The sequence below is a fragment of the Panthera onca genome, chromosome A2, assembly GCF_046562875.1.
Source record: "Panthera onca isolate mPanOnc1 chromosome A2, mPanOnc1 haplotype 2, whole genome shotgun sequence".
Lineage (NCBI taxonomy): Eukaryota > Metazoa > Chordata > Mammalia > Carnivora > Felidae > Panthera > Panthera onca.
This window is the reverse complement of record NC_138340.1, coordinates 143,338,981-143,361,352: the sequence shown is the minus strand read 5'-3', so window position 1 is coordinate 143,361,352 and position 22,372 is coordinate 143,338,981. Positions and strand designations below refer to the sequence as shown.

The 22,372-nt window shown below is 39.0% G+C and overlaps 1 protein-coding gene across 6 annotated transcripts in view; it reads left to right on the top strand.

The window, feature by feature from the left end:
* Positions 1–22,372, top strand: part of GRM8 (glutamate metabotropic receptor 8) — a 759,243-nt gene that overhangs the window by 349,710 nt on the left and 387,161 nt on the right. For all 6 annotated transcript variants that reach the window (XM_060633021.3, XM_060633020.3, XM_060633022.3 and 3 more), the window contains exons 4-6: positions 9,275–9,410; positions 9,873–10,027; positions 11,132–11,269. In XM_060633021.3, coding sequence (XP_060489004.1) covers positions 9,275–9,410; positions 9,873–10,027; positions 11,132–11,269 — 429 coding nt within the window. The remainder of the gene's footprint in view (positions 1–9,274; positions 9,411–9,872; positions 10,028–11,131; positions 11,270–22,372) is intronic.

Genomic DNA, 22,372 nt, shown 5'->3' with positions numbered 1-22,372 from the left:
TGATGTGTTTTCTGTGACAAAAATTAATCTGTTGAGTGCTTATTAAATTCCTTATTTACTCATAGTAATGCATTTGGAAGATAGTAGCATCCCCACGATGTTCAGGTGAGGGACAGAGGCACAGAAATGTTACATAACTTACCCAGAATCACTAGTCAGTAAGAGATGTGCCAGCATTTAGAGCCAGGAAATCTAGCCCCAGAGAAGAGATTCATAACCACTGTACCACTGTGTTCCTTTGAGCAAATATTGGGATCTGTGATGAGTCGTGGCTGAGTTAGAAAGCCAAGTATGTATGGTTACTGACCATGTGAGACTCTCTCAGCCCAGTCCTCCTGAGCATCAGTGTCTCTCTGAGATACCAGAGACAGGCAGGAGGTGGGCAGGAGATGGCTATCTGTGCCAGTCTTTTTCAGAGTGGCTTGTCCCTGTTGCTAACCTCGATGGGACACGTAGGAAGTAGTATTTGGCTCATGCCTTTTTTGTACCAGAAGTTTCATTCCCTTATTTCATTGCTTCTCAGAGTCCCTTTAAGAGTCTACATGGCATTTGATATAGGAAAAAGGATAAAATGTTTTACAGAGAGAAAGAGAAGGAGAAAAAGATAGAATGAGCACAGATTTAAGTACAGTTTTGCTGTTTTAATCCATGTTGTTAAAAATAACACTTTTTCTTTACTGTGATGTGTGAGATAAATCTTCTCTTTCCCAAAGTGCACTTTAAGCTGACAAACGTACACACTCGGATCATACTGTGCACTTTTCTGCGAAGTCCCAGTTGTGCACCACATATGGAGGTGAAAATATTGTTACAAAAAGTGTGATTACACTTATTTGAACCTCAGAACAAATTTTGGTCAACTATCACTAAAGGACCAATTACATTAGACCAAGTTGCTATTTTACTTATATCTCCAGAAAGATGGAAAGAAATGATACCAAGGGTAATTAGGGTGGAGACTTGTGATAGTATGATTTATAATAAATATGTATTTGGTTTTTCTCCTATTTTGGGGACAGAACTCCTAAGAATCATGGAATCTTCTAAGTGATGAAAGTAATAGAGGTGTCTTTCATTATGTCAATGAGGTAACTCTGGGAAAGCCCTTAGGTCACCTGAGGACTGGGGCTGGTTTCTGGGAGAACTAACAGTGTGATTAGTGGGTTGGAACTTTTAGTCACATTCCCCCACCTCCAGGAAAGAGAGAGGGGCTGGAGATAGAATTCAATCACCAATGGCCAATGACTTAACCAATCAGGCCTATGTAATGAAGCCTCCAGAAAAACCCAAAAGGACAGGATTTGGAGAGCTTCTGGGTTGGTGAACACCTGCAGATTGGGGGAGAGTGGCACAGTCAGAGAGGGCACGGAAGCTTCGTGCTCTTTTTCCATATCTTGCCCTATGCATCTCCTTCATCTGGCTATAGTCTTATAAAACTGGTGATCTAGTAAGTGCAATGATTCTCTGAGTTCTGTAAATTGCTCAAGCAAATTAACTGAACCCAAGGAGGGGTCTTAGGGACCTCTGATTTATAGCCAGTTGGTCTGAAGTAGAAGTAACAATCCAGATTGTGACTGGTGCCTAGAGCGAGGTGGGAGAGCAGTCTTAGAGGACTGGATCTACACCTGTGGGATCTGATGCTGTCTCTGGGTAGATAGCATCAGAATTGGGTTGAACTGTCAGATAACCAGCTGGTTTCCAGAGAATGGATTCCAGAGATTGGAGACTCCTCCCCTCTCAGGAATTGAAACTGGGATCTGGACACTTTGGGGAGTTTATGTGTTTTTATTGTCTTTAAGGAAAAAACAAAAATTGGTTATTTGGTTTTGTTCATTGCCATTATCTGGAGGCACATTCATAAGAAATAATTATGTAATAGTTTACTATGTCACATTTTTATTTGACCCAAAATGGTCAATTACAGGCAATTTTTTATGCTCAATCAAAAATTTTGACCAGTCAATTTTTACCAAGAGTCTAGTCATTCTCTCTGACAGTTAATAAAATGGTAATTTTGTTGATTTGTTTATGCGCCAAACTGAAGTCTGTCATGCAGATCTAACAGGTTAGACAACCAGAGACTTGACCTAATTTGCTTAGAACTTAACTTGACAGAAATTGTGAACCAACCAACACTGGTAATAATCATGTTGTTTAAAAGAAATCACATTTTATATTCTGTACACAGCTTTGTAAGTAATTTCATTCCTAATAATTTAATCCTCCTCGATTTTCATCACAGTTGGAACTTAGTGCTGTGAATTTGTTTCTTGTTTTATTTTTCTCCTTCCACATTATTAATAGAGATTTTGTTCTTAAAAATAAGCAACAACTGAAAATGTGATACTTTATCCTTTCAGATTGCTTTCACAAAACTTCTCTATTGAAATACCAGGGAGTTTTATGATCCTGGTTCTGTTGTCTAAGTTGGCCTATAATTCCAGTTTTGTGCTATTTATATAGATTGCCTTTGTGCAGTACATTTCTTTGTGCAATGCAGTCCCTTTGAAGAGGAGTTTTGAAATTAAACAATAACATTTATTAATTATTTGACATATACTATTATTTTAGAGATGCAATATCTTCATTTCTCTGTAAATTTTAATTTGTATAAATGGTGAATGCCCCTTCAAATCCCCACTTAGCAAAGGCCTGCTGACCTTGCCATTGGGAGAGCTATACTGGCCCTTGAAGATTGCCTGGCTGTAGAGAGCTGCCCTGCCCAATTTTCTAACCCTACCCCTACCTCCACACTTCAGGACGGGGCCCACATTCAACGACTGATTCATGTGAAAGTATAATGCCTTGGCCTTCCTGCTCTAATTTAAAACAACCCTGGGAGCCATTCTAGCCTCGGAACTCCCTGTGATGTTGGGAGTGGGCCATCGCCAGCTGGACTTCTCTGCTCAGTGCTGTTTCCTTGTTGGGCCCTCCATAGAGTGGAGGCCAAGAGCAAATATGCATTTCAAGCTCCTTCTAAGGGTCTGCTTCCTGGGGAACCCAACCTGTGAAAACACTGTCTCAGACACTAGATTCCAGCCTCTCAACAATCTATAGGCAAATGTTAAGTGAAAATGTGGTTGTTTCCATAGCAACCTTTGCTTCTTAATAGTTGCTACCACTAATAGTTACATAGTTTTTACTACTGTGTTATTCTTTTAAAGAGTTAAACTCTAATTTTCAACCCAGGTCTTCAAAATACTTATAGACTCTCTTTGAAAAGAGACTTGGATCAATAGGGTGGGAACTGGGGGTTTGAAAAGGAAAATGTGAGTAACTTTTCCCATTCTCTCACGTTGAAATTGCCCCAGTCACATTGTGTTGACCAATAATAGGTGAAAGGTGAAATGTAGCCATCTTATCTATTGGCATAGACAAATGGACAAGTATCATTTCTCAGAATTTAGGATATCTGATAATATTATACAAAGAGTGGAAAGGATTCAAGAATGTGATTTGTTGACAATCCCATATTTTAAGTCTGAATATCAACTGTCTCCACTGTCAGGTTCAGTATGGTGCTTATCTGGTCATGATGATGAGGATTATTAACAACACTAACAATGTACCACATCTGTATAGACCCTTGTTAGATTGCCTTTTTAAATTTGGTTCTCTTGATATCTCTGGGAGATGGTTTTTATGAACCTTATTACAGAAATGAGGGAACTGAGAGATGAGAGCTTTGTCTCAGGTCACACAGAATCCACTCTTAGGCCTTCTGATGCTAAGTCTGTTTTCTTCCTCACTCCAATATCTTCCTGCATTGGTGAATCAACTCATGAATGTACCTTTCATCTCTCAGACCTGAGACATCAAGCTACTCACCCGTGAAATAAAGAGATAAAACTTATGAAATGGAATTATTTACAAACTTGCCCTTGAATCAAGGAGAGCAAATTATTGTGCCACCCTACAGATGAATACACTAAAGTTAACATGGTATTCTAATTCTTGGAACCCTCATAAAAATGGTTTTGGGAAACAGACCCATTTCAGTGGCAACTTGCTCTGAATTATCATGGTCCACATTTTTAACTTCTTTTATGTCACTTGTTTTTAAACATATATTTATATGCATCCTTTTGTTTCCTGACTTGGCTGAGACATGTTTGCAGGCAGAAGATTAAGAAGAAGATTAAGTCAGTTCTAAGAAATCTGTATAGATTCTAAGTATCTTAAGTTCTTTTTTTTTTAAATTTTTTTAACGTTTATTATTGAAAGACAGAGAGAGACAGAGCGTGACCAGGGGAGGGGCAGAGAGAGAGGGAGACACAGAATCTGAAGCAGGCTCCAGGCTCTGAGCTGTCAGCACAGAGCCCGATGCGGAGCTCACAAACCACGAGATCATGACCTGAGCCCAAGTCAGATGCTTAACCGACTGAGCCACTCAGGCACCCCAGTATCTTAAGTTCTTAATACTCAATAGAAGTACTGTATTTGTGTAGCTATAAATTGACTTATAAGGGGCAACTGCTGGGTTTCTGGGTTTCTTAATGAGTCTTTAAATTTGCTTTATTTTATTCATCAATCATTTGTATCTACTAAACCGTTAAGCAACATGTATAGTTAGTTCTGGATAAGCAAGATGATGGGAAAAGTCTAGACTTGGAGTCAGACAGACCAGGATCTGAACCTGCACTCCAGCCTCTTACTGGCTGTTTACACCCCTCTTTCTCATTGTCCTCGTCAAAAATATGGTGATAATACCAACCTTAGAGTGCTGCCATTAGGACTAGTGAGGTATCAGTGAATGAGACTGAGAAATAACGGTTGTGTATGTTACAAAGTGTATGTAAAGCGTTCAGTTCTACAAATGATCTTCCAATTATTATTAAATAATCAAAAGAAAAAATTACACAGTCAAGGAAATCAAACAGCAAATTCCAGAAAACAACCAATTATAAATTCCTCCATGCAGCATTATTTTCCTATACTTCAGGAAAGTGCTAAGCTTTAGAAATTATTTCATGCAGAACTGGGCACACCTGCAGAACAGGAAAGTTGGTGTCCCTTGAATTGCATGCAGTCAGAATTCTCTCAGGGTAAGATATGGAAAAATAGATGTAATAGACATATTCTTTGATGGAAGGCAACTCCTCTTCCTCCTGCTCATGCCAGGAGTCTAAGTCAAGTCTGAGGGTCTCTTTAAATATTAAAATATTAGATAATGTAGGAAAAGTATTGTAGGTATTATAGGTACAGGTATTGATTGTAGGAAAACATATCTTTAACTAAGCCTGAATGTTTGACTAAATTTCACTGGTATTTGACCAAACTCTCAACAGTATATAATGACTTCTTACGAAATCATAGGCCAGTTTTGAGGGGTGACGATAATTACTACTGCCTTTTGATATAACCTATGCAATTGTTTTTCATCATTAGATAATTTTATATTCTTATCTGGCTTTTCTTATGTGTACATCTTGTCGTTCAATTATATTACAAGATGCTGAAGACAGACAATCTTTGAATGTCTGTAGCTCATGAAACATAGTAGACCTTGAGTGCTTATGAATGGATTAACTGTCCGGCTTTTTGACTGATGTGAAGATAGAAAGTGTGAATGAGTTTCAGAGCTAAGAAAATAATCCCAATCTTCTAAATGTAATCACTTGGGAAGTAATACAGTCCACAATTTAATAAAATATCCATAAGGCATCAAACAGCAAAATGCCATGTGGAGCAGTTTCCTTATAAGTATTTGTTCAGCTGAAATAAATTAATTGTGTAGTCCCTCTTTCCAGGAAAACAAATTGACCAGGCTGACAAATACAAGGCAGAGACATAAAAAATATGAAATGAATTTAGACTATGTAAGAATCCAACCTAACTCAGCTTTTTACGAACAAAAAGTTTAATAGATCCTTAGTGAATGAATAAATCAATGAGTTCAGACTAAACTATGTCTGGATTGCCTGTTTGTCTCATCTGAAATAGTCATAATAAAATTTTTTTCAGTCTTCATTTCTTCCGGCTATGGAGTCAGTAGCAATCTCAAATGATACTTAGGGTATGACATGTCTTTAATGGGATGCTTAAGTAATCACAGCAATTTAATTAAAAGGGCAGTCATGTTTTAAAACAGCTATTGTTCCCTAGAGTGTTACAGTTTTGTTTTCACATTCGTACAGCTACCAAATCCTTCCATTCATCACAGTTTTTTGTTTGTTTTTTTATTTTTAAAAACATTATGCAGTCTTCAACTTACCACTAGACTTGTCCTAAAAGTTTTCTCCTCCAAATATGTGGTCACTCCTTTCCATTCACATTTGCTAGTTCCCTCTCCAATGCTAGTGGTTTTTCAGGGCTCCATCATTCACCTTTTCACCTGTTGTTGATTTAAATATTCCCTCTGAGTGACCTGTTCATTCCTGACACTTCAACTACCTACTGCATCAGCATCTGACAAAACTGTAATTACATTTTCCATCTCTCCTTAGTTCCAGACCAACGTCTTCAATTTGATGTTCCATGGGTACTTCAAAGACAACCTGTCCTGAATCAGAATCATTCTTTTCTCCTCTATGTACCTTCTCACCCTCCTGTATTGCCTGCTTGTTTAATGGTGGCATCACACAAACTGGTCACAAAGGCCAAAACCTTAGTGTCATGCTTAGTGGTTTCCCACAACCTCACTGCTTAGATAAAATCAGTACAGTCTAAATATATACAATTTTTATTTGTAAATCCTCCCTCAATAAAGCTGGAAAAAATAGTTTGAAGCTTCATTGATTCTAACTCAGATTCTAACATCTCTGTCTACTCCTCCTTGGCACCAGTAGCATTGTCTCAGGCATCATTCTCTGTGGCCTCTTCCAGTAACTTCTTAATGGGGCTCAATACCTCCTGTTCTTTCCACTCCGGTTTGTCCTCTGCATAAGTGACCCTCATCCATTTTTCCTCCATGAAAGGCAGTGTTCACAGATGAGACCTATTTCTATGGGCTTCTTAAAAGGTGAAGAAAGAGAAACATTAAGTGAGGTAGTTAATCACTTTAATTATTCATAATCTTCCACAGGACCTGCACAAACTATGCATGACGTGGCCCCTGTCTACCTCTCATCTTTGTCTCACATTTCTCTCTCTCTCTGTCATTCATTAGCTCTGATGGCTCTTTCCTGCCCTTTCACATGCTGTTCTCACCCATTGTGTCTTCTTTCTGACTTCAACAACACTTTAGGGAGACTTTTCCTGAACACTCCTCCATGTAAATTAAATGCCCTTGGTCTTTCTCATAGAACTCACCATAATTTATAATTATCTACTTACTTTTGTTGTTGTTGTTGTTTGCATTTAAGCCTGTTTTACCCACAATGTTTCTACACTCTGAAGGCATAAACTGTGTCTATTATATTCACCATTGCATCCACAGCCCCTGTGCAGTAGGAGCGTGCAATGAATATTTAATGAAACAATGAATCAATCGCCACAACTATTAATGGCATATTAGTAGGCTAGCTATCTACAGGCTCTGTCTGTGGATTATGGGCAATTCCTACTCCTGAAGAGTTTATTAAGAGCATTGCTGTCATAGGGATAACTTACACCATGCTCTAACTTATAAGAAATATAACCTTCAGTACTCTAACACTGCTAGCATACATTATTGCTACACATGGTAAGTCTGTCCACAATGGCCATTGTCTGGCTACCAGACATTTCTTCTTTGTTTGGCTACCTGAGGTTTCTTCCCAAGGCATAAAACTCATCATGTAATTCTCCTGCTTCTGAATATTCAGTGGGTTCCCATTGTTTTCAAGATAAAGTCCAAATTATTTGGCATGTCTAACAAAGTCATTCTCAAGCTGGGCCTGGCCATTCTTTCCAACCTCAGCCCCAGCCAGTCTTGACCATAGGCCATGATCAAACAAGGTTCTTTCATACTTTTGCCTATACCAGAAATGTCCCACTTTTGTTCCTAGATGGATGTATATTTGCTCTTTAAAATCTCTTAAGCATTTAATTACCTCTTCCTCTGTGTTCCCATTATGTAGGTATATCCTTTTAATTGTAAAATTTACCTCATATTCTATGATAATTTATTGGAATGACTATCTCCCAGACTAGATGGTGTAACTCCTGGATTAGATTGTGTATCCCCAGTGTCCAGCCCAATACATAACCATATAGTGGAACATAATAATGTTTGGGTGACTGAATGTATTGGCAATTGTTTGGAAGTAAAAATGTCATTACCTACTGAAGCAATGTTATAAATGGTGCTTTCTCATCTGACTCAAAAAAAGCCTATGTAAGCCATAATGCAACTGAACCATATTGCTAATATTCATTTTTCTTCTAATATTAGAATATGTTCACTTTCTACTCTACTGTAATTGAGGAACCCTGACAGGTGGCAGAGGTCATTTCTAAACTTTTCTCTTTGGTTTCTCATTGCCTTAGAAGGAGAGACCAAAGGAAGAACTCTTTTTTTCTTCCTTCCTTCCTTCCTCCCTTCCTTCCTTCCTTCCTTCCTTCCTTCCTTCCTCCTCGCCTCACCTCTCCTCGCCTTCCCTGCCCTCCCCTTCCTTCCCCTCCCCTCCCCTCCCTCCCCTCCCTTCCTGTCCCCTTCCCCTCTTCCTTCCTTCCTTCCTTCCTTCCTTCCTTCCTTCCTTCCTTCCTTCCTTCTGTGATAGAGGGATGGGATTGCTGCCATTTTGATTTTCTTGGTGGAGACATAACGTCAACTGAGGGTCTGCATCTTTGGAACTTGACTGTGTCTCAAATAGTCTTGAAGACTGCTTGTTTCATAACATATCATTTTGCTGATACATAAAACTTTCGCTGTAATACTATGAGCTGTAAAATGAAATTAACTTTAAAACAGGTCTACAAATAGATAAAATAGCAAAAGGATCCTTTTACTTAATAGGTGGTCTCACCTATAAGACATACTCACACTTTTTATTAATCCAGGCACTTGTTTTTCAACTTAACATCAAATGAATCAAAACAGCCATTCTTCTTTGCACTCCTTGACTGTCATTACACATTTTGTACACTTTAGCTTTATTATAGACATCCACAAAAATAATCTTTAAGCTTGGAAAATAAAGCAATAACCCTGATGTATGATTAAATAATTGATGTCATTTATTTGATATATATATTGTAATGCAACAAGCATGACTGCTTTTAGTAGGTGAGAATGAAAGGTTTGAAAAACATATACTGCATTGAATCATTCGTTTTTATAAAATAGCTAACCTCATTAAATTGGTTAATTGAATAAGTGCCATTTCTGAGTCACTCTCTCTTTTTAAAATAGGTGGTGTTTGCATTGCTCAATCACAGAAAATCCCACGTGAACCAAGACCTGGAGAATTTGAAAAAATTATCAAACGCCTGCTAGAAACACCTAATGCTCGGGCAGTGATTATGTTTGCCAATGAAGATGACATCAGGTGCGGATTAATTTTCTTCTTGATGTTGGATCAGATGTGCAATCCACATCCTTTTTTTTTTTTTTTTTAACATATTTCATGTTCAATGTAAAATCTTGTGAGATTTCACAGGAATTGCAGCATTCTCATGCAATTACAGATTGCCTTCTGCTGCACAGAGACACAACAGCCTTCTAGTTCCTAACTCTGAAATGTCTATAAAGTAAAACTTGGGGGCTGAAAGAAATGAGACAAGTAAGGATGATAGACAGAATAATGTGAATGAGGTTAAGGATAAGGCTAACTAGCAGGTGTCAATATGTTTCCTTTAGAAATGATAAGACTCAGGCAGTTAGTGATTGACTAATTGTTTAACACTGACCTACTGAGTGTATATAATTCAATATATCTGGTCTTATAACATTCATAAGTGTAGTGTTTCTTGAGAAATATGGTATGTTTTATTTCTTTTTATTCCTGTAGGAGGATATTGGAAGCAGCAAAAAAATTAAACCAAAGTGGTCATTTTCTCTGGATTGGCTCAGATAGTTGGGGATCCAAAATAGCACCTGTTTATCAGCAGGAGGAGATTGCAGAAGGAGCGGTGACGATTTTGCCCAAAAGGGCATCAATTGATGGTAAGGACAAGCCATAGAAAATTTGTTTCATTCTAATTGAATCAAAACTCCAAGGCAAAACCAGAATATCAGCATATGATGAAATGTACCCAAGGTTGATGATTCTGGATAGAATTTATAATTCTGATGGTAGAAATGCCAAGACAGTAACTATTTAACTCAACATATATTTTTCATTAGAAAAGGATACCCATTAGATTTTTTCTTTAAAAAAGGGAGTTATAGTTGGCCTTAGATATTTCTATGATGTTAGCCCTTTCCATGATGTTGCCCTCTAAGCTTGCGCATTTCCATGGCATAGATGATGGTTACAGCATTGTCATGGGGAGAGTATTTGCTTTCTATAAAATGGAGATGTGGGACTGGGCTGACCCTATAGATAAGTAAATGCAACAGCAAAGATATGGAGCTTCCCTGAGAGGAAGTTTGTCTCCAAGATATCATTTCCAATGGTCTTAGGAGTGACTGAAATTCCTATCTTCCCCATTATCTTTTGGAGTAAAACATTAGTTCCAGGTGATCTCTCTTTTATGAGGTGTCACCTGAGCAGGCTAACACATTAGCCCATTACCCATGACTGCATAAGACGACATCAGAGCTGGTTAGTTTATTGGATTAGCTGAAAAATGGAACATCTAGGACAGATACATTTTGAGTCAGGCAGAAGCATAGCAACCTGGAACATTGACTCCTGTTAGGAGAGAGAGAGAAGAATGAGAAAAGTCTGAGTTGGTTCTGAATATATAGGAGAATGTCGCTGGTCACTGTGATATAGAGGAGAGGGGGAGGTTGTGATGATGGCATTAACAACAGGCCCTCCTGTTATGTTCATCTATACAGCCAGGTGACTCAATGGTGAAGAGTGAGGGTGATGATATTATCTGTTGATTACCCTTGGCTTTTACCATATGGGAAGACTAATTTCTGGGCTATTGGTTCTTCGGTTCTTCCCCATTTGTTACTACATTTTGGGTTTTTTTTTTCATGCAATAATCACAACATATTCATTCAAATGTCTGACATAATAGCCATTCAAAAGCTCTGACAGTATTTGGTTTTGCTTTTGAAAGAATATTAAAATCATACCTTTTCTCTCTAACATAGGGTTTGATCGCTACTTTAGAAGCCGAACTCTTGCCAATAATCGAAGAAATGTGTGGTTCGCAGAATTTTGGGAGGAGAATTTTGGATGCAAGTTAGGATCACATGGAAAAAGGAACAGTCATATAAAGAAATGCACAGGTAACCAGTGAAATGTTTCCCTTCGTGCATTTGTTTTATCATTAACTGAAAAATGAAGTTTTTCTATATGGACAATGATCAGAGTATCTCCTATTTCTTCAAGTTTCTTATCAGTTTCTCAGCAGGATTGAGCATACACCGATCATTCAACAAACTTCTGTGTATTCATTGGTTCTTACAGTCAACAAGTATTTCTTGATCACATGCAATGTGTCCAACACTGGTGTGTTTGAATTCTATTTAGAAACATTTATTGAGTTTCTACTATGGGCAAAGCACTTTAATAGGCTTGGTGGGATATAGACAAAAAAATCAAGAAATGATAGTGGTCTCCAGGAACTTAACATGTAGTTAAGATGAAGGATCATAATACATTGCTCTAAGACAGCAGTTTTCTTGCACTATTTCAATCCATGTCCCCTGTAATACGATTGTCCCCCATATCCTGCATAGCTCTTGCAGCTATGATTTTTTTTATGCTTTACCTTCTGTATCTTGTGCTTAAAAATGATAGTGATATTAAATGCGCATATTTTGAATGTAAGAATGAAACATTTTTTAAAATTTTTAGATAACATGATTGTGTACATAGAACCACCTATGGAATTTTAAAAATTACTTAGAACTTGGTCAATTTAACCAAACCACAGATACAAGGTCAATATAAAAAACCTTTTTATATATCTATATCTATGTCTGTATCTATATCTATATCTGTATCTATCTAGCTGTCTATAGTTTTTTTTTATAGAAACTAATATGTGGAAAACGAAATTTAAATAATACTGTTAATAGCAGGATCAAAAACCATAAAAGATTAGGGATAATTTTAACAAAGATGCATAAATCTTCTGCACTGAATACTACAAAACTTGAATGAGCATTTTATAACTATATACCCCTCCCTCACCTATTCCTTGTTCTCATGGTTTGATATATCCTCCTTTCCCTCTGATTATTTCATTTGGCAATAGCTGCTCAGTAGAAGACATAATATGATAAGTGCTCGAGCAGACATAGAATGAGGCTGGGGATGTGAAAAGTAGGCGGCATGCTGTGGAGAGTCTGACTTTAGGTTTCCTGTGTGCCAGGCCCCCTTCCAGGATCTGCGACAGAGATGAGGTCTGTGCTCATGGGGCTTACATTCCAGTGTGAGGAGACAGACACTAAAGAAGTAAACATATAAATGAAGAGATACTTCCAGATGCTGAGATGTGCTTATGGGAAACACAAGGGGGGTAAATGTGAAGGGCTGACCAGGTGCTGTCGGCAGGGAGGGTGGCCATTAGGCTGTGCAGTCAGAGAATGCTTCTCTAAGGTGGTGACATTGAGATGAGACCTGAATGGCAAGATGTTGTCAGCCATGTGAAGATATGATGGCAAGCCATTCCAGGATCTAGGGCAAGGCTCTTGTTCAAGCCATAGTGGGGGATAAAAAATACAGGCGGCTGGAGTGAGGGAGGGAGGATAGTTAGTAAGAGGGAAAGTGGCTGGGGTTGTGTCATGCAAGTTCTTCGAGTTCTTTCCAGAAACCCCAGAGCTGGGGAGTTTGGGTTTTATTCTACCTATAGAATAGAATTATTCGAGGCTTTTTGTCTAGGGCGTTGCTCAGATACCTGTTTCAAACAGATTTTTCTGGCAGAAGTATGAGGAGGATTGCAGATCAGGAGAGAGGAAGGTGAAAGATTAGTCAGGGCCCTTCCAGTAGTCCTGGTGATAGGCAGTCACAGCCTAAACAAGGATGTGCAAATCAGGGCAGAACACAGAGGAAAAAAGTCCTGGAGAGTAGTATTTACAGCAAGTATATGGTGAGTGACTAACAGTGGGGTGGGGGTAAGCAATGGAGATTCTGAATGTAAAATCTCTACCAGCTAGGACTAGGAAAAAGGTAATGTAATTAGTTCGCAGAGAGGACAATGAATGGTAGGTTGGGAGGGGACAAACTTGAATTTGTTTTTGAGATAGCCCCATGGAACTGCCCAGCAGGTGGCAGCATAAGGTCTGAGACCCCACAGAGAATTCAGCACTAATAATACAGGTTCGTGTGTGGCAGATGGAGACTTGGAAGTTAAAGGCAAGGGCAGGGATGCAGTTGCCAGAACTTTTTGGAGCAGAACTGAGGGATGATAACTGAAGATTCTAGGAGAGGAATCAGGAAGGGCAGCAGAACACGATGGGTTTGGGGAAGGACATGCCCTCCCAGCGTGCAGGAGAAAAGATGGGGTACATGCAGTTTCAGTGCTGCTGAGAGGTATGGCTGAGGAATCAGGAGTGTGACAGACTCAGATCGTGAGGTTCTGAGATAGAGCTGGAATAGAGGAAGGGGAGGAAAGAAGGATTTTTTTAAAAAAGTTTGGCAAGGAAAGAAAGGTATGGTAAAGCTCTTCAGAAAGAAAGAAGTGGGGTTACAGATGTTTCGTTTAGGATAGGGCACATTTGAGCATCTTGTCAGATAAAAATAGCAATCAGAAGGAGTAAAAATTAGCTGTGGGATAGGATCTTGACAGAAACTTTAGGAGAGGCATCAAGAGGGAGGTGTTACCTTTAAATAATGTGATTTAGTTAGGGGGAAAAAAAGGTACATGTAAAATCGTATATGAGCAGAGGAGGAAAAATCCCATCATTAAAAGCTAAATTTGGACATAGATATTGTGGAACTTCAGAAGATGTATGACTGTAAGTTCAGGTTGGAAAATTCAAAACTTCACGGAAGAGGTGAGAGTTTGATAAGAAAGATTTAAGAGAGAACATCAAGATGAGGGAGAAGATGGGCCAGCAGCAGGGCAAAGACACAGAGTAGCACAGGCCATGGAGATGTGTACGAAGGACAGTGAAGAGGTCCAGCTTACTGGAAAGAGGGGTGCATGTTAAGGAATAATGGGAAATAAAGAGGGTCCAGTTTATAGAAGGATTTGAAAGGGGAGTTTATGGAGTACCTTCTGTGTGTTCATTCAGGTATATTTTACACTGTGCTTAATTCTGACTTCTGAATGTTACTGTCTGTGTGCAAGCAGTCACATCCTATCATTTAGATCATACTAATGAAAGTCTACCATTCAATGAAGTAATGAAGTGGATGAAGTTCGTTTTATGTATTTATAACTAATAACTAGGAAATTAGTTATAAAGTAATCATAACTTTTTAATAGACTTGTTTTCAGAATAACAAGTTTCTCTAAACTCTTATTAGGGGTTTGAGGGGTACCTGGGTGGCTCAGCCAGTTAAGCGTCCAACTTTGGCTCAGGTCATGATCTCAGTCTGTGGGTTCCAGCCCCACATCCGTCTCTGTGCTCAGAGCCTGGAGCCTGCTTCGGATTCTGTGTCTCCCTCTCTCTGCCCCTCCCCTGTTCTCTCTCTCTCTCTCTTAAAAATAAATAAACATTAAAAAAATAAAAATAAATAAAAAACAAAGTTGATGTATGTTGACATCCTTTTAGCATCTGTAGATGGTGTATACCTGATGCTTATTTCAGGCATAATACTGACTGAGGTTGTGGTATAGTCCACACTTGATGGCACGTCTGCGTCATATTCCTTTTATTTATTTGGCTAAAATTGTAAAAGTCTGTCAGTAAGACCTATGTCCAGTTCCTTTAAAATGGTGTTTACTCCAAGTGCTAGGGCAAGTGCACCCTTAGGAAACAGGATCAGTAAACAGATTTTCCTGCAAATTCCATTGTGAGTGATACTGAAATAACTTGTCTCTGGGTGGGAAAGAAATAAATTATGCAATGTTCTAAGTTAATTTTCTTGAAGTGGTAACACGTGAATATTTCCAGATGTTGAGAGAAGATGTTTGTGCCCCAAATTACCATCAAAACGCAGTTTTCATCTCTGTTTTGGGGGAGGAAAGATGATCTAACACGTCAGTGGTCAAATTAAGAAGGAAAATCTATGGATATTCACGGAGTAGAGGTGTCCAGGGTTCGAAAATTATTTATATTTCCAATTTGTCCAATCCCATCAAATTCAGAAATGAATGTATACAGATGTCTGTGTTTCAAAATTTGGCCTTTACAGAGTTCGTGTTTAACCATCCACAGTGAGTCAAAAAGTTAGAGAACTGTGTGAAAGAGGATATCTATGAGGGACTTTTTGCTGCATTTAGGGTATCATTTGTGGGTTATATTCTGAGTAAAATTTTACATTAGGCAATGATAATCCGTGAACATAATTATTCGCTTCCATTGGGGGTGATACTGGCAATGTATTTACATGGATAAAAGAGTGCTTCCCAGCAGGGTAGGGCTTCTGTCTGATCAATTTTCAGGAGATAGAATGTCTTCAAGCAGTGAGGAGCATCCTCTTCCTAAAATTAACTTGGTGCAAACAGTTTTCTGAGATGATTTTCCCCCCTAGAATCTCAGGAAAGCTTTCAGAAAGATGTGATATTACTGTTAACTTTGATATGCTGGCCAGATTCCAAAGTGAAGCGATTCCTACCATCCACTTAGCTATTTATGTGGTTATTATTGCTTCTGAGAGCTGCTGAGTTCGGAAAGCTACTACTACTTAATCCTACTTAAAATTCCCTTTGTCTTTCTCAAGAAGAAAAAAAAGGATTCTTTTGTACTTGTTATCAGTGGTGATGGGTGTTGTTTTATAGACGTTTATCTGACCTCTCTCTCCTTTTCCCCCTCCCTCTCTTCTTCTACTCTCAGCTTTAATGCCTCTTCACTCCTCACAACCCAGATGCCCACAGCCTCCCTGCAAAAATGTGGGTCTTCATCATCTCTGCCTGTCCTTGCACTGGGTTTCACATCCCCGTTACCCCACTCTGGCCTCTGCCTAAGCTCCTCTTCCACTTTCCCCTCCAACACCTCACTTTTTTCTTTTTCCTATCTTCTCTCTGCTTAGTCCCCAATCTGCCTTTTTTTGGTCCAGCAAGAATTTCATGGGCAGTGGGGAGTTTTTCTTTTGAGGTCTTGCTTGACTTTTTTTTATGGCTGTCATTCTGATTTCTCATCTTCATAGTGAGGCCTGACAGTGAATATTGCAGGGACCGGAGTACGTACAGTCGAGCTGCTCCCCAAAGGCAGGCTCCCTCTTGGCTCATACTGTGTTCTGGCCTTCATTTCTTCACTGTGAATTGTGGATAGCTCTCTCTGCCCTTATCAAAACAACATCCGTGACCAGGCCAATAAATCCAGTGGGCTCCATGTAGCATCTTCAAACCTTCTTTTGCCTCACTCACCCCTTCATTCACTTGTTTATTCATTTTGGATGACCTGTCTTGTGCCAGACGCTGTGCTACAGATACAGAGACAAAGAAAGGACCGCTTTTGCCCTCAAATTGCTCGCACAGACATTCACACTGTCTCCCGGCATTGGAAGTGCTTTCCTTGTCTGTTGGGTTTTAATCCTTAGCCAGGAGGTTGGGGCACTGCTGCCTAGCCTGCATATGGCTGACACTCCGATGCTAAATGGTGGTGAACATATGCTACTTGAAATGGCCTATTGATTCTTATTTATGATGATAGAAATAGTGGTAATGGAAAAAGCAATGCATAAATATGTTTCTTCCCACAAACAAGCAGTTCTGTCAGTGAACCAAATAGCAGGCTCAATAATTAGCTCCCTGAAAGGCCTGTCAATTTCTTTTCCTTTTTTTTTTCAATTTATTTTCTAGTGCCAGAATAACTAACTAGGTAACTTTTCAGGTGTAACTACCTCTCCACAGTCCTGTATTTGCTTTGAGAGGCTATAGAAGGTGGAAGCTTTTACCCATTCACCCAGGACTCATGGAGACCATGTGAGTGAGTTGGGTAGTTAAGACGAAGGATGGATTTAGACAATTTGATTTGGTGACCCAGAGTGAAGGGAAACTAAGATAACTTTCCTTGTGTCAAAATATATTCTGCCGCCCTTGTATGCCCCTTGCTTAGAGGAAAACTCTTTGGGTGGCAATGTCTTTACATTAGCACCATGAGGTGGCTGTTAGCCCATATGCTCTTGTTCTTACTGAGTAAAATAGCAGAAATCCCAGAATGACTTATTTATACCACTTCTGAGCTTCCATATTAGAAGTGTGTGTGTGTGTGTGTGTGTGTGTGTGTGTGTGTGTGTGTCCTCATTAGGAAATTTGAAAGTGGGAAGCTTAATTACTAAATTTAAAAAAATGTACACAGATGCACCTGTATCTCCAAAATCTGTAGTGTAGATTGCAAAGTTTGCCAAATCAGGAACCAAAAATACTCTGAAAACTTAAAGAAATTATACTGTCAGTTATAAATGCACATAGAGTAAAGGAGTTGGAAAGGTCCATACAGATCATTTTGCTCAATTATTTTTTTTCAGAAAAGAGAAGGAAATTGAGGCCCATCTGGTCTAAGTGAGTTGTCCAAAGCCCTATAGCTACCTGTAGGTGGTGGTAGGACTTAAATCCATTTGACACTTGTTTCTTTCCCCAATCCTCTCCTGCTCAGAATGCCTTTCCCAGTGAGGGTCTGGGTTGTACAGATCCAGTCCACTATTTTTCCTGGTATAGTAGCCTAAATGTTTCTCCAGTGATCACTGAAGCTTAAGTATTTCCTCTTTGTGAAGCTCCTTGACTACTAAGGAGCTCAGACTGATGCTCTTGGTCTGAAAATCACCAACACTACTGGAATTTTTATACTTCTATAAAAGTGTAACAAGTACCCTCTGATTAGAGTAAACTTCAAGGGCACATCAACTCTCACATTTTTCAGGTAATAACTTAAGACAGAGAAACACCCATTCTATAGAGCCAAAATGAATTTAGAAGTCTAGGAAACCCTTTCTGCAAAGCATACAATGGACTCTGACCTTAGCTTGATCAGTTGAGAGTCACGCAAATCTGGATGAACATGATCTCTGGAATACTGCCCTGAAGGACTCAGAAATGGAAAAGAAAATATAAACAATCAAGGGACCATTAAGCGCTTTTGAGAACCAATTATTTGAAACATTACAGTAAGACTTGGGTCAGTGAAGCTGAGGGAGGGGGAAAAAAACACAGAAAACATTAGAAGAAACGATCTTTCCCTCAATGATTATTAAACTTCAATTGAGGGTCACTTAGGTGGCTCAGTTGGTTAAGCATCTGACTTCAGCTCAGGTCATGATCTCATGGTTTGTGGGTTCAAGCCCTGCATTGGGCTCTGTGCTGACAGCTCAGAGCCTGGAGCCTGCTTTGGATTTTGTCACCTTCTCTCCCTGCCCCTCTCCCACTCACCTCTGTCTGTCTGTCTCTCTCTCTCTCTCTCTCTCAAAAATAAACCTAAAATTAAAAAAAAGAAACTTCAGTTGAGGGAAACAATTAATTACAACAAAACAAAAAAAGAAAGGATATACAGATGGCTCAACATTAGGAGAATTTAATATCTTTCCCCCTGCTCCCTGAAAAGAGTACAAAACAGTTACATGAAAGGGGCTAATTATTTGTATTATAAAAGGAATATTTCCCAAGAAGCTTTACCTTGGGATTCCTTTACCCATGGGATTTGAGGGAATCACATGGCTGTTATGACTTGATGAGATAGAAGAGATTTACCATAAACTCCTAGGAACACATCCAATCAAGAAGAACTATCTAGCTGAATAATAAATTGGATACATTAAGACAAAAGAGACATAAAATGAGGTGTGATCAGAGTTTACTAAGGCTCATTGAGAAGACTTCCTGGAGGGTCTTATTTTTGGTTAGTTGTGGCATTTATTAAAACTGTATCATACTAAAAATCTCCCTCCCTCTCCTCAAAGAGTTTATATCTTATAAAAAGGTAATGAAAATATTAAGTGATTAATCTATAAATTTTTAGTAGACAGGGCCTGTATCCTCAGGACTAAGAATATGCTTAGCATTAAACATTTGTTAAATTACTTAAATGGTCAGAAATGATGGTCAAATTGTTCTCTTGCTCTACATTCATGTAGACATGTTGCTGAGGCCTAATTTGGCATACATTTGGCTAATATTTGGCAAATATTTTAATTGTTGGAATTAATTTTTATGTATTTTTAATGAAACAAAAAATTCAATTCAAATGGCTATATTAAAAGGGTCTTTACCATAATTTAAGAATAAAATTAACTCGCCATTCATGAGTTTGGGACCTATGTCCCAAAGAGCCTGCTTGGGATTCCCTGTCTTCCTCTCTCTGCCCCTCTTTCTCTCTCTCTCAAAAATAAATAAGAAATAAATATGTTTAAAAACTACATTTATATTATGTGGGGGGAAATATTGTGTATGTGTATTACTTCCGATAAGGTAACAGAAAAAAGATAATTTGGAAAACATGATAGAGAATGTCAGTTGAGAATACATTTGTTTATTCAATGTAATCATATTTATTAGTTTATTAGTGTGTTGTTGGTTTTCTTTCTCCACAAGAACACAGGCTTCATGAAAGCAAGGACTTTGTTTTTTCTCTGTTGCATCCCAGTGCATAGGATGGCATCTGGAAAAAATAGGGCTTCCTTAAGGTATTTGTTGAATGAAGAATGAATTCAATTCAGCTTACGTATTATCTACTCTTTGTCAGACACTGTCCAGTAGATGTCCAGGGCCGTTGGTGAACAACACAGAAATGGTCTTTGCCCTCATGGGGCTTACAATTTAATTGAGAAAGTAAATAATTGAGTCATGTCCCTGCAATGACATGTGTTGTGGTTGGTGAATGGAGTGGATATATCAGGGAGACCTAATGTAGTGTAGAGAAGATGGTGTCATTTAAGTTGAGAGTAGAACATGAGCAGAATTTAGACAAGATGAAGAGGTGATCAATAAGATTGTTGTTTCAAATAGAGGGAAGTACAAAGGTCAGCACACAAGAGAAAGGATAGTAGTCTGAGGAAATGACAAGTTCAGTATGGCTGTGGTAGAAAGTAGGGTGGGAAAATAGTAAGAGAGAAGGATAGGGACCTAGCCAAGGGACTGGTCAGGTAAGATTTCATATGCCTCATGAGGGGGTTGAGGTTTGTTTTGAGAAGCAATGAGTAGGCACTAAAAGTTTTTTTTTTTAATTTTTTAAACTTTATTTGTTTATTTTGATAGAGAGCAAGAGTGGGACAGGGGCAGAGAGAAAGGGAGACAGAGAATCCCAGGCAGGCTCTGCACTATCAGTGTGGAGCCTGATGCAGGGCTTGAAGTCACAAACCATGAGATCATGACCTGAGCCAAACTTGGACACTTAACCAACTGAGCCATCCAGGTTCCCCATGGCACTAAAAGATTTAAATCATATCAGTGAAATAATCAGATTCCCACTTTATAAAGATTATTCTGGTTTTAGCCTAATGCTGATGAGGCATAGCACTGAGCAAGGGAAACCAGTTAGATATTATAGTACTTCCTCTAGAGATGAGAATGGCCCAGGTTATGATGGCCACACTGCACTGGGGATGGAGAGAAGTGGATGGACATAAAAGATACCTAATTAGTTGGTTATGTGAGGCTGAAGCTGAGAAAAGAGGTCTTGTTGTAATGAGAAAGTTGGGACTATTAGCCTTTAAATAAGACTGGGTGAAACAGACCCAGCAAGTATCTGGAGAACAAATTGTAGAAGGCTGGAGTTGGAAGTCAAAGGACTCGGCCTTTAGAGATGTGTTGAAGAAATGACCCTAAAATTCCAGGCTTTCTGGTAATTGTTCTCAGACTCTATAGGTAGACCCCCTTAGGACATATCTCTGATCTACAACACTAATTCCTTCCCCAGTGTCTCTGTAGCTACAATTGATTGGTTTAAGGTTGGATGCCTGACTCAATCTGGACCATCAGAGTCCTTCCAAGGGTTATTTAAAACTGGAACTGAAGGAAGAAGCTCAGTGCCTCTTGAGAGAATGGTAGGAGGCAGTGCTCTGAGATATGAAGCTGGGGAGATTGTCACCTTGAGGAGAAAGTTGTTCTCGGAGAATGATACTGGCATGTAGACAGAACAGAGATGACAAATGGAAAGAGTTCTGTGATCAAGACTTTAACTGTGCCCTTCCTGCAGGTCTGTGAGCTAGTTCAAGATGCTTCTGGGGCGCCTGGGTGGCTTGGTCGGTTAAGCGTCTGACTTCAGCTCAGGTCATGATCTCACACTCCGTGAGTTCGAGCCCTGCGTCAGGCTCTGTGCTGACAGCTCAGAGCCTGGAGCCTGTTTCGGATTCTGTGTTTCCCTCTCTCTCTGCCCCTCCCCTGTTCATGCTCTGTCTCTCTCCATCTCAAAAATAAATAAACGTTAAAAAAAAAATTAAAAAAAAAAGATGCTTTTAATTGAGTTTCCCCATCCTTACTTAGCAAAACCAGCATGCAGACTAGCATATGATAATAATATGGGGGAAGATATGAGGAGATCGTATGCATAAAGTTCACTACCTACTACATAGCGAGTGCAGCAGGTACTGTTGCTTACTTATCCAAGAGCAGTTTCCCTTTCTCCTAGGATAGCACCATCCAGTAGACCTTTCTGTGATGAGAGCAGTTTTCTATATCTGTGTTGTCCAAAGGGATAGCCACTAGCCACATGTGACTACTGGTTACTTGAAATATGGCTAGTGCAACTAAAAAAATGAATTTTATACTTTATTTAATTTTATTTGATTTACATTTAAATGTCAATAGCCACCTGTGGCTAGTCTCTGTCATATCAGACAGTAGAGGTTTAGATTGACAGACGTATAGAGCAACAATTTTGTTTTAGTGTAACTCCATGTAGCCCAGTTAATTCTGACTGGCCTGGTCTAATTATGATGGTCCTATCTTGCTTGCCAGTGCTTGCTTGAAAGAGTAACTTGTAATATGATTTTGGTCAAGGAAATAGAAGGGGAAGTCTTCCAGGACCCTTCAGGGAGTAGGAGCAGAGAAGTCCTTTTGTTCTGGTTATTGTTATAACCAATTGGTGCCTGGGCGTGCAGAAGGAAAATCATGTTGATGATAGCACAGTAGGAAAATAGAGCCTCATCACTGCTGACATCTTTGAACATCCGAATTGGCCAGCCCTGGAATGCCCTTCCATTCTTGTGATAGGAGATAATAATAAATCCTTTCAATTTTAAAGCTATTTTGCATTGCACTTTCTATTACTTGCATCTGAAAGCATCCTAACAAATATAATGTATTATCAATAAGTGAAAATGATTTATTTAACATGACATGA